The sequence below is a fragment of the Falco naumanni genome, chromosome 14, assembly GCF_017639655.2.
Source record: "Falco naumanni isolate bFalNau1 chromosome 14, bFalNau1.pat, whole genome shotgun sequence".
Lineage (NCBI taxonomy): Eukaryota > Metazoa > Chordata > Aves > Falconiformes > Falconidae > Falco > Falco naumanni.
The window spans coordinates 21,705,435-21,718,351 of NC_054067.1; the positions used below are offsets into that span (position 1 = coordinate 21,705,435).

General features: G+C 45.8%; 1 protein-coding gene across 1 annotated transcript in view; it reads right to left on the bottom strand.

Annotated features, from left to right (window-relative positions):
• Positions 1 to 12,917, bottom strand: part of SH3BGRL (SH3 domain binding glutamate rich protein like) — a 37,704-nt gene that overhangs the window by 10,753 nt on the left and 14,034 nt on the right. Inside the window, exon 2 of the mRNA XM_040614843.1 lies at positions 775 to 960. Within this exon, the coding sequence (XP_040470777.1) occupies positions 775 to 960 (186 nt within the window). The remainder of the gene's footprint in view (positions 1 to 774; positions 961 to 12,917) is intronic.

The following is a 12,917-nucleotide window of genomic DNA, read 5'->3' on the forward strand; positions in this document are numbered from 1 at the left end:
TAATCATTCAAGCATGGCCTGCTGAGTAGAAGTGCTGCAGGGCAACTTACTTTTGATCAAGCAGTAAAATAATTACAAGTAGGAATTGTATTTGCAACATGAGTTTTAAACAGTTCAAGGCACTGGAGTAAGTGGACCGCAACAGCCTTCATTTTGCAATCAGTACATTAAAACTGATCCCAAGAAGGATCAGAAAACTGACGTACGATCGTGGCGGACATCACTTCATATAAGCACTTATTCTGGAAGATGAACAGACTACAGAGCGATCTGGGATCCACACATATTGGCAAAGCCCAGGTAGACTGAACAGATCTCTGAACTTGCTACATGAGACAAGGTTGGTGCAACAGTACTGGTTTTCTGTGAAGTGTTAGTTCACAATCGTGGTGAACATGAGAATTAAAAAACTCTGTAAACTTTCGAGGCAAAAGAGGAGGAAAAAACCCAAAGGGGGAAAAAAAAAAAAAAGTATCTACACTGCAAGGTGGTGGTAGGCTCAGTCCAGTACACAGCACAGTGATCTGAGAATCAGGAAGTCCAAATTTTAATCTCTCCTCTATGGCAGAACTAGAATATTCAAGAACCAATTGTTATTAAAAGATCAAGAGGAGGGGAAAATGTCTAACACCTTCCACACCCTTCACAGTTTGCACACTTGAACGTAGAGCTGGCCAAGTCCTTCCCTGCTGATTACAGCAGCAAAGCACAGGCTATGGCAGTGAGTTAGAGGACTGAGAGGAGGAGAAACGGAGACCTGAAGCCACTGCTTACCCCGAGGTACCGGCTGTCATTGAAGAGCCGGGGCGGCAGGGGGTTCCCACTTGCGGGCCGGCTGTCTTCAGGGACGTTCTCACGCATCCATTTCCGATTCTCCTCGTTGGCGGCAATATCCTTTTCCTCAAATTCAATTTTGTTGGCTTCCAAGAAACCTAACACATCTTGTTGCTGCTTTTTAATCTGTCACAAAAGAGGCAGGAGGGGAGAGAAAGCAAACAAAATCAGTCAAACCATTTTTTCCACTGCTGATTATGCAATTCCAGGGTTCAATACAGAAACAAGGGGGTACAAAACAGGTTGAAAATGGAAGTTCAAAGAAACTTCTTAGAACAAATACGTATCTTCTAAAGAGCCATATCTGAGCCTTGACTTGCCTCCTATATAACTGAATAGGCTGAAGTCTAAAGACACTATCAGCATACACATGAGTGTTGTGAACCTTAAAGGTCTCCAACCACAAGCAAAGGTGCGAGTAGCCACCTTGCAGAGGCTATGGTGGTTGGGCTTTAGAGTTAACTCAGGGGAATGTTGTTTTTTAAGTGAAGTTTGCTGGCAGGACATCTGAGATACAACCTGCTTCCTTCACGTCTCTGGAAGCACAGTCTCAACCCACCCTTCTCAGAGTCCAGGTTTTTGTCCCCCCCCATCTAGGCTGTGCACCTCACTGCAGGGACTTCCTGACAGGGGTCTCCGAGTTGTTCACAGCAAGATCCCACAGCAATTTTGGCTCATGTTTCTTTGCACTAAAAAACTCCCCTCTTCTGCTACATTCCAGGTTTCAGCAACAGCAGGTATGGTTTCTGGAGAGCTGTGACCCAGCACTCCCTGTCCTCATTCATCTCCAGAAGTCTCAGGGAGTGACTGCACAGGCCGGATGAGATCTCACACCTGATGCTGCCCATCCTCTGCATACTCACACAGCAACCAAGTGGAAAGCAGGGCCTATGTGGCAAAAACTGCTGGCTTTTTACAGGAAAGGTGGTTTTCATTACTGTCCTATATGAATTACAGACTTCCTGATACGGCGATGTTCTGCTTACAGTCTATTCTTCCTCTGCATGACTTTTCCACCATAGAGGAAATTATAACCATGCACATCCTGGCAAACAATTAAAAATGAGATTTGATGGGAAATTTGTTCTCTTCAAATTATTCCCTTCAGTACAAAACCAGTCCGAGGCCTGGCTTTAACCTGATCAGCTCAGTGCAACAAAAGCAGCACTTCATACAGATGTGGCACTGCTGCTAATTCAGGTCAGCCAGCAGCCTCCCCGAGCAGCCTCCCCATATAGGGTGAAGGGAAAGCACGCAGCTCCGGCGGCACGGCACGGCACGGCACGGCACGGCACGGCACGGCACGGCACGGCACGGGCACCCAGCCACCGAGCGCTAAACGTGGTGCCTGCGGCCCCGCACGGAACGGGAGCTGCAGGGAGGGCGAGAGGTCCCGCGTAGGAAAAGTGCTACTACGGGACAAAACCGGCAAGGGTGCAGTCTGGGAGAGCAGCGTGTGGCATCTCCAGAGCAACCCGGGAGAGCAGCGTGCGGCATCTCCAGAGCAACCCGGGAGAGCAGCGTGTGGCATCTCCAGAGCAACCCGGGAGAGCAGCGTGTGGCATCTCCGAGGCGGAGACCGCCATGCCTCGGCAGCCGTTACCCGTCCACTGCCGTGCCCTGGAGCAGCTGCTCCGGAGCCATCCCTGCTGGCTGTGCGACAATCCAGGATAGGGGAACCGGCCCAGGTGAAACTAGGACTGGGGTGGCGCGGGGTGTTTTTTAAAAACCTGCATAGCTAGATCTTCTGCATCCAGCTCAGTGTAGTGCAAAGGGGACCAGCCCTGCCCTCCCGACAGAGGAAAAACGTGCTCCCAGCTCCAGCGGAGAAGCCACCTGGCCAGGGCTGCGAGAGCCAACTTAAGTCTGGCCAACACATCAGCAGAGGAGCTGCTAAACTCCGTAAGTGAGTACTCTTGTACCCTCAAATATAAGAATATTGCTGGGCATTAGCCAATTTTCATCACAGCTAAAAATAAAAATGGACAACTTGATACCACTCTGAGGAAATAATTCATGTTACAGTCTGTATAGGAAAACATTTCTCAGCAGACTCTGATCTACTGGTAAGAGATTGCTTTGCTTGCTTTTATTTTAATAACAGGGGTCACAGCAGGAGGCAACAGTCAGGGCAAGTTTTTCTACATCATGCCATACAGCTCAGAGGTTAAAAAAAGGCAAGCACTTCCTTCATGAATTATTCTGTAGGACTAAAGTAAGGGAAAGATCTTTGTAATTGTAAACTCCTCTGTCAGTGGTTGTGGGTATGTCATAGGCCACAAGTAGTCAGTATCTAAGGCAACATACTGAACTGGTAATAAACAGATATTTTTTTCCCCAAACTAGTAACATTTTAATTAACCTTTTCCCACCATTTGTAAATGCCAGATCCAACTAGTTTTCATCAGTCTCACTCCAAAATCTGCTGCTTAGTGAAAACACACTTTGAGATGTCCCAGAATTTTCAAGAAAAAAAACCCACCAAGTTTTAACCCAATCTGCTATCAAACTACACATTCTGCCATGTAAAACAAGAGCTCTAAGTTTGACAGCAATTAGCATTTTGATCTCCTGACAAGTCTCTTTAGTTTTTTAATCAATTTTACTATTCAACTGCCTCCAAGCCATAAACACATCCTCACATTCCTCACAGCATCTCAGCTCAGGCTCACAGTGCAACCCCTCCACAGGCAGACTCCCCTACCCACTCCTTTCGTGCAGCACTCGGTATGACAGGGCTGCACTACCTCAGCCATTCAGATGCTTCTTCAACAGGAAGAAAATGCCTCTGGCTATCCTATGTTGCCATTATTTCATACGATGAACTTAAACAGAGTCTTCCTCTTACACATACATACGCAAAACATCTCTCTGTACACTGCCACATTGCCTGTTTTGCTCTATTTTTGCTCGTTCTCCCAGCTTCATGAAGCAAGGATAGTCTGGGTTGTTTTTTCAGCTACAGGTAGCACAACCAGATTCCAAGTTCACGACCGCAGCTCCAAAGGGCTATCACAGCAGATAACCCTCTCTGCTTGTTTAGGAAGAGCTAGCAAGCTGGAAATATATTTTTTTTCTGCTAGAGAAGGCACTGCATGGAAGGCAAGCATGACAGCTTGGTCTCTGTGCTGTTCTCAGCCCATCTGTGGTCAAAGGAGGTAATTCTCTGAAGAACTTTAAAGAAAAGCAATGAGCTGGTGTTGATGCATAAGTAATATTAGTTTGAAATCCTAGTTTTCAGGCCAAAGGAAAAAAAACAAGTTGGAAGATTAAAGAGATGATGTCTTCCCCCCAGCTCCTCAGACAAGTCTTCTGACCACAGTGACAAACACTTACACAAGAGTATTAAATGCTCCAGCAAAACACGGCACCGATCACTGGGCTGAACAGACACCGAGCTGCCAGACTGCATTATTTTATGGGATTTTATTTAGAAAACTTCTGTTAATCTCAGGCAGCAGAATACCACTGGGAGGGAAGTGCCTAAAATAGAGCAAGAGACGGCTGCTGCTGCTTCAGGGGATTTTGTCGTAATCAAAAGGGCATACGCTGTCCTCAGGACAAGAGCCTGGAAGATGGTTCCTGCTGCCCATGTTTGGTAAGGAGCGAGGAACCCTGCTTCAGGATGTGCCTGTCAACATGCAGCACTCGCTTCCCAAAAAACCCTCTCCCAGCTACCTAAGCAGGCACGGACACCGGCCAGCGCCCTCCCTGATACTGCACCTTGTCCTACGCCAACAACTGTCATATCTACAGCTATTTTGGCCTGTTAGCTGTAGCTAACCACAGTTTGCAACCGTGAAAATCCTTGTTTACAGCAAGTGCTTGTGACACATTTTGCAGGGCAGAGAGTGCCAGTGGAGAGCTGGGAACGTGTGTGCAGCCAGCACAGGAGCTGGGGTGCCGAGAGCAACACTGCTGAGGCCGGGTGGTCCTGAGGCTTGGGGACCAGCACTGGTGAGGCAGGACTTGTGGATAGACACAAAAGCACAAGAACGACAGAGAAATCAAGGACAGGCATGGGTAGACAACAACAAGGAAGGAAAGAGGCTGCAGGCAGGAGCAGATGGAAGCAGCAAAATGGATAGATGGAGACAGGGGTGAAATCCCAGGGGTGGAGGTAGGATGGAGCCAGAGGGACAGAAGAACGGTTGGGGTGGGGAGCAGCAGCATCAGTTCTGCCAAGAGGAAGGGCCGCATCCTGCTGGAGCTCACTGCTACCCTGCTTGGGGAAACAAGTATGCTCTCACGAAAGCCAGTTTTGCTCACAGATGGCTTTACCCCCACCCCAGAAACACACCTGGTTTCTCAGCCTGAACACACTTGACTTACACTTCTCTCTCAAGCCATTCTGGGGGGAAAACAGCTAAAAATAACCAAGTGGAAACATTATACTTTTTGCTGATGTTCCTAAGATAATGTTAAAAGGGAAGCTTTAACCAAATGAATCTATTTCCACTTTGTTTTGCCTTTCAATGTCTGTTCCAGAGACAGAAATAGCTTTATGGTAAGTTATTGGTGGTTAAGCGAAGTCTCACCACCAAGCTGTACTCTTCTGCATACAGAATCTGCATGAGCAACATCAGAAGCTGATGCTTCCAGATTTTTTTTTTTGGCAAGATATCCTTCTGTTTTGAGATTCTCTTCCTTTCTAGTTATAAGCTGATCATAAAACATGAAGCTTTCAACAGAGCATGTGTACAGAATAACATTATGAAAATGAGTAGTTTAGAATTATGAACAAGTATTGTCCCTCACTTGAATGCACATCAGAAGTTTAATTTGCATCAGTGAATGATGTCAGTAATGCAAGAGAAACTGCATCAAAGCTGCCAAGAGTAAAAACAGGTGACATTTTCCAACGAATCACAGTCCATCAAAAATGAAGCTTTCAACCCAAAGTGGGCAGAAAAACTTCCCAGAAAATGCTGGAAACATTTTAGACTCAAGATTTTTTCTCTCCTCCAAATCTTTACTCATTACAAAAAAACCCCAACCAACCAAACAAAAAGAACTCAACTAAAAGATAAACAGAACAGAGGCAGGGGATGATGCTGCAGGACCTCAGTCCAGCAAGCAGGCAATACTTCATCCCCACCTCCAGCCAGGCCTGTAAACTGGCTGACAGCCAGCCTCTCTTAGCACCACCTGCTGCAAGGCAACAGTTGTTGTAAACACTTTATTGAAATTAACTTCAAAGAAGTTTCTATCTTATTTGGTATACACAGCCATACACATAGAAAAGAATAGTCTAGTTTACACTGCTGGCCAAGAGGGGTTTGGGGTTTTTTTTAGGTCTTGTTCTCTTTTCAGTTTATAAATACATTCCTTGTTGGACAATAGACATGTTTTGGAAATCTATTTATGGACCACAGGAACCCTAAGTAAGTTTACAGTTTGAACGCTGCTTTTTGATCCCACAACAAACTGCCCCATGCCGATAATGCAGCCGCAGCTCTGCCGTTCTGGCACTCGGCATGGGGCGTTCTTCACCAGTTCTGTGGGTCCTGTGTCCTGACCTCCATGCAGGAAAAAAACATGGAATTTCCCCCCCCTCTATAAAGTTCCCAGCCATGGTTATATCATCACTTATAGTGTCCAGCTCCAGGTGAACATGTGGCCTGCGCCGCCTCTCCCAACCTCACAGCCAGGAGCAGCAGGACAACAGAGAAGCAAAAACTTACAGCAGATCTAGATCTTGCACACATCTCAATTTGGTTTAAAGACAAAACCAGCTTTAAAAGGGCTTTTTACCATTTCCAATTCCAGCCTTCTGGGTTCTAGATTAGGAAAACCAACTACAACTTTAAAACAGTTGTATTTCAAGCCACTGATGATTTCAAACAAGCTGTTTCATCATTAGGGGGGCAATTCTTTAAATCACAGGGGGTATCCACTTTGTGCGGAAAGGTGAAAGAGTTCCAATCCCCAGATGATGCTACTGTTTGTAGCCAGGCTTGTAACCATCCGTTCTTACAATGGTTCAGTACCTTTCTGAAGACTGATGAACTCAAGTTTAAACAGCGAACAGGAGTGCAGCATAAGAAATCTTCATCAAACCCCAGTGGCAGCCAGCAGTGCCATCCTTTCACTCATTTCAGCCAAGGTGAAAATATCCAGAAAATGGTTTTCCTTGGAGGGAGCAGGGCAGCACAAGGAATGCTGCGCTGCTGCCAAGACAAATTAACTTGCCACAGGGTGTCCCGCAGGCTGAGCTGAACGCTGACTTCAGGACTTGACCACCTCTGCCACTGCAGCTGGCTAACACCACCGCAATTCACAGCCGTTTTTTGAAGGAAAAAAAAAAGTTGGGTGGGTTTTGGTTGGGTTTGGGGGTTTTCTGGTATTTCTCATCAGATTTCTAAAAGGGTAATGTCTTCCTCATGCGTGTTGCTAATGCAGAAGTTAATACTTGCAAATTAGTTGCAAAATGCTTGTAATTTCACCTCCCAGCACAATGTAATTTCTAGGAGTTAAACAGCACAGCAGTTCAGCTATGTATTTAAATGTCCTAGATTCCTGACAGCCCCCTAAAATTGTTCTCCACCCTCAGGACACTACAGCAGGGCTCCCTTCAGAGACAAAACACCTCTGAGCAGGCTTGGTCCTGGGCCTCCATCAGTTTTCTTTGTTTTTACTGTAATATTCAAGGAACCAGATTTTTGTATGAAGTGTTTTTGTTGATTTTATTTGTATGAACAAGCCAGTTTGGTTTTTTTCCCCCCATCAGCTTAAAAATCAGGAGGTGTCAGTTACGGTGGTGCTGGTGGTCACCATCCACTGTCAACAGTGGACAAAGGGTGGGAAACCAGTAGGCACCTACTGTCTCTGAGGTGTCTCCCAGTGATTCGTGTCTTACTCTTACTCCTCTCTGCCTGGTAGAAAACCTACCTATTTCTAGGTCTGGGCAATTATCATTACAGAACTCAAACCACTTCTTTGTTCTGGCTGTTTTAAGCCAAGCTTTACACATAGTAATGTCGTCATCCTCTCTCCCAGCACTTGGTTTCTGGTCTGCAAGGAATGAGATTGAGGACAAACACAGCAAAACCACCATGAACTTACATGACCTAAATCAAACACAAGAGGCTGGAGAAGCTCACACTGTATTTGTGCTGCGTTTTTGGGTTTGGGTTGTTGGTTTGGTTTTGTTTCTTTTTTTTTTTTTTTCCCCAGAAATTAGGCAGTGTCCAGATGGACTCCATATGTACTTTCTCCCTCCAGGGCCCTTTGGGAAAGCCCATGCAGCCCTATCTTATTGTGGTTTGCTCCCAACAGCTTAAAAGTTGTTTATCTGGATATGGCTCTCACCACCAGGCACCCACTGACCCTGGGCTGCATTAGCATCACGTTCCAGCCTGGGACGCAGGGCAGGAGGGAATGGGCCCCAGCTCACAGTGAGAGCGGCAACCAGACTCCTGTTGCTTGCATGTGATTCTGGAAGCCACTTTTTAAAAGCAGGAAGAAGTCCTGGAGTGAAAGGATGCAAAAAGAGCAGCACTAAGAGCAAGGTTGGGGGAAACAAATCAAGGCTACTGAAAGGTTTCTGCAACCTAACCTGGAGGTTGCGTCACGTCTGGCAGCACACGGTCTGCCTGCAATGGGGCATTATCCAGGCGTAAGGTACCACACCACAGATCAGATTTTGCAGCACAAGCCAAGAATAAAGCTAGCACAAAGAACAAAGTCTGTACTTCCCAAAACAAATCGCTCCAGAAACCACAGAAAGTTACATAAACGGAAAAGCTGATTCATGAGAACAAAAATAAAAGCTTCTCTTATGGATTATAATGCATTGTAAGTGCACTTATTCAGCAACCCAAAGCCTAAAATTTTCTTAAATCCCACACCAACAAAACCCAAGTCAAAAGATCCTAGTGTATTCAACAAGTTTTTCCTACCAGAAGAACCAAGTATGAAAGTTAATGTCACCTCCATGTACTGGAGTCCTGGGGATCAGGATTCTCAACGGAACCAAAGGCCCTTATGAACTCGACTCCCACTCAGTTTTATTTACTCTTAGACACAGACTGCAAAGAGAATAAAATCCCCAGTGGGAGTTTGGCTTTTAGTCCCCTTAGCCTGCTTTGGAAAGTTCAGCCAGTAACACAGGCTTAGCTCCTCTGTTGGGCACAGCCCAGTAAAGCAGCCTGCTGAGTAGGTTCCCAATTGCTATGGCGCTGACTTGCCATCGAATTCAAGAAATTACTTAGCAAAAACTAAGAAACTTTTTCTCCATTGTTCCAAAGGAAAGAAAAAGTAACATAATCACCATTTTGAAGATACTAATTTAGAAAACTAATCTGAGCCTAATTCTGTTCAGAAGCACAGGGGAACACTAAATACAGTATCTCACACGTTTCACTTATGCTGTGGAAGAGCATCACGAGCTGAAGGAACCCACGCAGGCTCACTTTTCTGAAAGGCAGGTGAGCTGCCCGCTCCTTCCTCATCTTGGTCGGTGCTCGCCACCCAGATGGACGGTGCCTTTGTACCACGGACGTGTGGACATGCACCCTGCACGTGTGTAAAGGCCTGAACGGTGGGACAGCACACATGGCGTATGCTCAAGGCAAGGACTTCTGTGCCTTGTAAAGTATGATAAGCGTTCAGGGAAAGTAGTGGTGTAAATACACTAATGCCTGGTTTCCATCATCACTGGCTGTGCACATGGCAGTGTTACTTCCCACCCAGGGGAGATCCAGGTGAGCACCAGTGTCACATCATTTCAGGCGGAGGTGTAAATACAGTGCTATGAAGAGCATGCATCAGGAGAGCAATGGTCATGGAAAGCAACTGCTCAGAAACAGGATCCCAAAGGCTCTTCACAGTTACACTACATGGTGATTTGGGGTATTTGTCATTTGGTACCTACAAAAGCAGACACCTGTTAGCAAGACGCAAGGCTGGAGCACATTAAGCAATCCCTTAGTCATGCTGTGGGCATAATCACACCAGCACTGGGCAGAAGCAAATCTACAAGAAGTTCACTTTTGTTAGCGTTGCATCGTACGATCAGTCAAAAATATCTGGACTCAAATGGTATCGACTCTTTCATTTAAATGTATACAGGACTCAAGGTCAACGCTGCAGCAGGATTTCTGAATGTCGCTAGTTGCAATACAGCCAATTCTACCAAAGTTCTATTACAGTCAAGTTCTAATAAGAAAGATACTAAAAGGCCGGAAATAGGCCAGAACAGACTCGCTGCATCACATCGAATGTCTGTGTAGCTACTTTCCTGCAGCAGTGGCCAAAAGCAGATTCCTTTACCCAGTAGTCAAATATGAGGACAACTAACATTTCCTTACTTACATCTTCTCATCTTCTGGCAAACAGCAGTAGCAGCACTGCCTAATGAAGCCTTGGTAACTTTTTAACGTGTTTTAAGTTCACTTTCTATGAAGGTACCTTAAGGATCAACATATTATCCCAGCTTAAGTCAAATTCTGCTCTTAACAAATACTATCCAAGCATGGGGGAAATGTGGGAGATTAATCCATTCATCCTTTTATACCTGCTTGTCAAGGATTATTGTGGTGCTACCAGGTTTCTAACACAGATCATCTTCTCATCAGCAACACCTGAAGACAATGTATAAAAGAACCATTTAATAAATTTCAGATTTAGTTCCAGTCCATGAAAACGATTCTCCATCAGCTGAAACACCACCCTTTTTCCTACGGAAGCCACCAAATTCAGAAGTAAATCTTTCTCTCTTTTGGCTGCAAGGAGAAAGAGTGAGATTGTGCATTCTCCTTTAACTCTCCTCCCTACTGGCCTCTCCCCAGTAATTCAGTCACTCATTTAGCATTTCCTGGCCTGTCAAGGCTCATGTACCACATTGGCAGCATCCTACTTGTTTTGCCCAAGAGCCCAGCTCAGCCACAAGCCCACCAGCCAGATGCACAAAACTCACAAGAGTGTTCTGCACGGTTGTACAGATCAGATGCAACATGCCTTTAGTCAGGGTATCTGTGTCCTCACCAAAAAAAGAAATTAAACATCCCTATACTCTCTGCTTTAGATGGTTTATTAATTCTGTAAAGTGCTTAGAAAGAGTCACTATTGCCAAATCAAAGTTATGCAGAAGTCAGGCTGCCAGTGCTCTTCTCCATAGCAGTCACAGCCTACTAAAGGACTAGAAGCACAGAAGCAATAGAAAACATTCCAAGGTTTTATCACAAATATGGATTAACTCATTGTGTAACAATAAACATGGCATGTCTCTCACGTTTCGCTTTTCTTAAGGAAAGGTCTTCCCTAGTTACCTGTGGCTCCTCTGCTGGAAACACAGTCAGAGTTCACTCTGGAGGAAGGAGCTACATGGTTAAAACTGAAACTCCAATACAAAGGAATTAAATTACTGTTGTGATCTGGTTCAAATCACTCCATGCATGCTCATCTTTGCTCTATGCTTATAAGCACTGTGCCCAACACACTGACTTATACTGACAATCAGGTTATTAATTGCGAGGAAAAGAACCACTACACATCACGTGACTCTAAAGTGATCTGTTTCTAAATCCAAGGGGAAAAAATAAGGCTCTCTGTGTGGTCCACGTGACAGTCCTTGGCAACCTGGATTTACTAAACCCTGCATGACACTACTTTTCAGTTGGCAGGTAAGTGGCCTTCCTACAGAAAGCTTTCCATCTGACCAACGACTGATAGCAGTGACTAAAGTACAACAGCTAAAAAACCTTGGTTGTGCAGTACATCTGAACAACTCCTACCTCCCACCATGCGATTCAGACAGTATGAACAGTTACAACACATTTTCTGGATTTTTAAACCGTGATGCTTTTGGTATGCCAACACCCCTGAGTACGCTGCTGCAGTGGCTGGTGTACTGTGGGGACCACCAGTATCTCTCCAAACACAGATCCCTCTGTACATCAAGAGATCTGCTTTTTGTTTGTTCGGGGTTTTCTGTTTCCCACACACACCCCCACACCCCCCCTTTTTTTTTTTTAAAGCCACATGAAAAGTGACAGCAATGCCCAGTGGGATTATTTGCCTGGATTTCAAAAACAAACAATCCCCATACCACCAAAACTTTCAAGGACTTTAATACAAGTTTTTAACATTTTAAATCTCTTTCCATCATCAGGCAAAAACTAGAGGTGTTTGCAAGCCTTTTTATACTCTGCACTTCCATGCACCTGAAACACAAGACCCCCAGCAGCTGGGCAAGGGAGGAGAGTTAAAACCCAAGAAGTCACAAGAAGGGGCTGGCAGCACCAGAGCTGTTACTAGAAGAGGCACCAAACCTCCCTATGGGAATGTTTTTTGTAGACAACCTAACAGCCTGAACACGGAAAAACAGTGAATGCTAATGAAGCTTCCAACTGCTGAACACGGGTGAAGTGTTTCAGCTCTGGAGAGGTGTCAGACTTAGATTTGTCCTCTCTCAAAAGGAAGGGTCTGTGCTTCATGTAAAACAAGGGGGATGCCCGACTACTGCTTAACTGCCTGTTCACGCTGGGCTTCAGGGAGGAGTGACAGCAGCACAATTATCCCCTCCCTTCATGTGGTTTCTGCAAACAGCCCCACCAGGAGCCCTGTTTGATTAAGGATGAACTTTGTACTTGAAGCAGGCTGGTTTCTCTGGGCACTGGCTGGCAGCAGCTTGAAACTCATAGGCCCAGACCTCGCCAGCATCAAAAGCCTGCTTATCCTCACACAGGCACTCCATCTAGGCTGCTCCCAAACTTCACCTCCTCCAGCATGGGGTCCAGGGACGGTTATCCAGGAGAGAGTGTCGGAGAAGCACAGCTCATCGCTGGGACCTTACACATTCAACCTGCAGAAATCGGGGTCATGGAAAGAGACCACCTCCTTGAACTCCAAAGGCTTGTCTCTGAGCACGTGTTTGCCCCTTCTTGCACCAGCGTATGCCTTGGTGCAGCTACATGGAGGTCTGAGCTGGAGAAACTCTTCCAGTTGCACAATGGTATTGTTCTGGGGGCCTCAACCCAGCTCACCGTGCTGACATGTGGATACTTGTGCCATCACAAGGAAAAGCACAGGGCAGGGAAGGAAACGAGGCAGGGGATGCAGCACTGCCTCTCCCAGCAGCC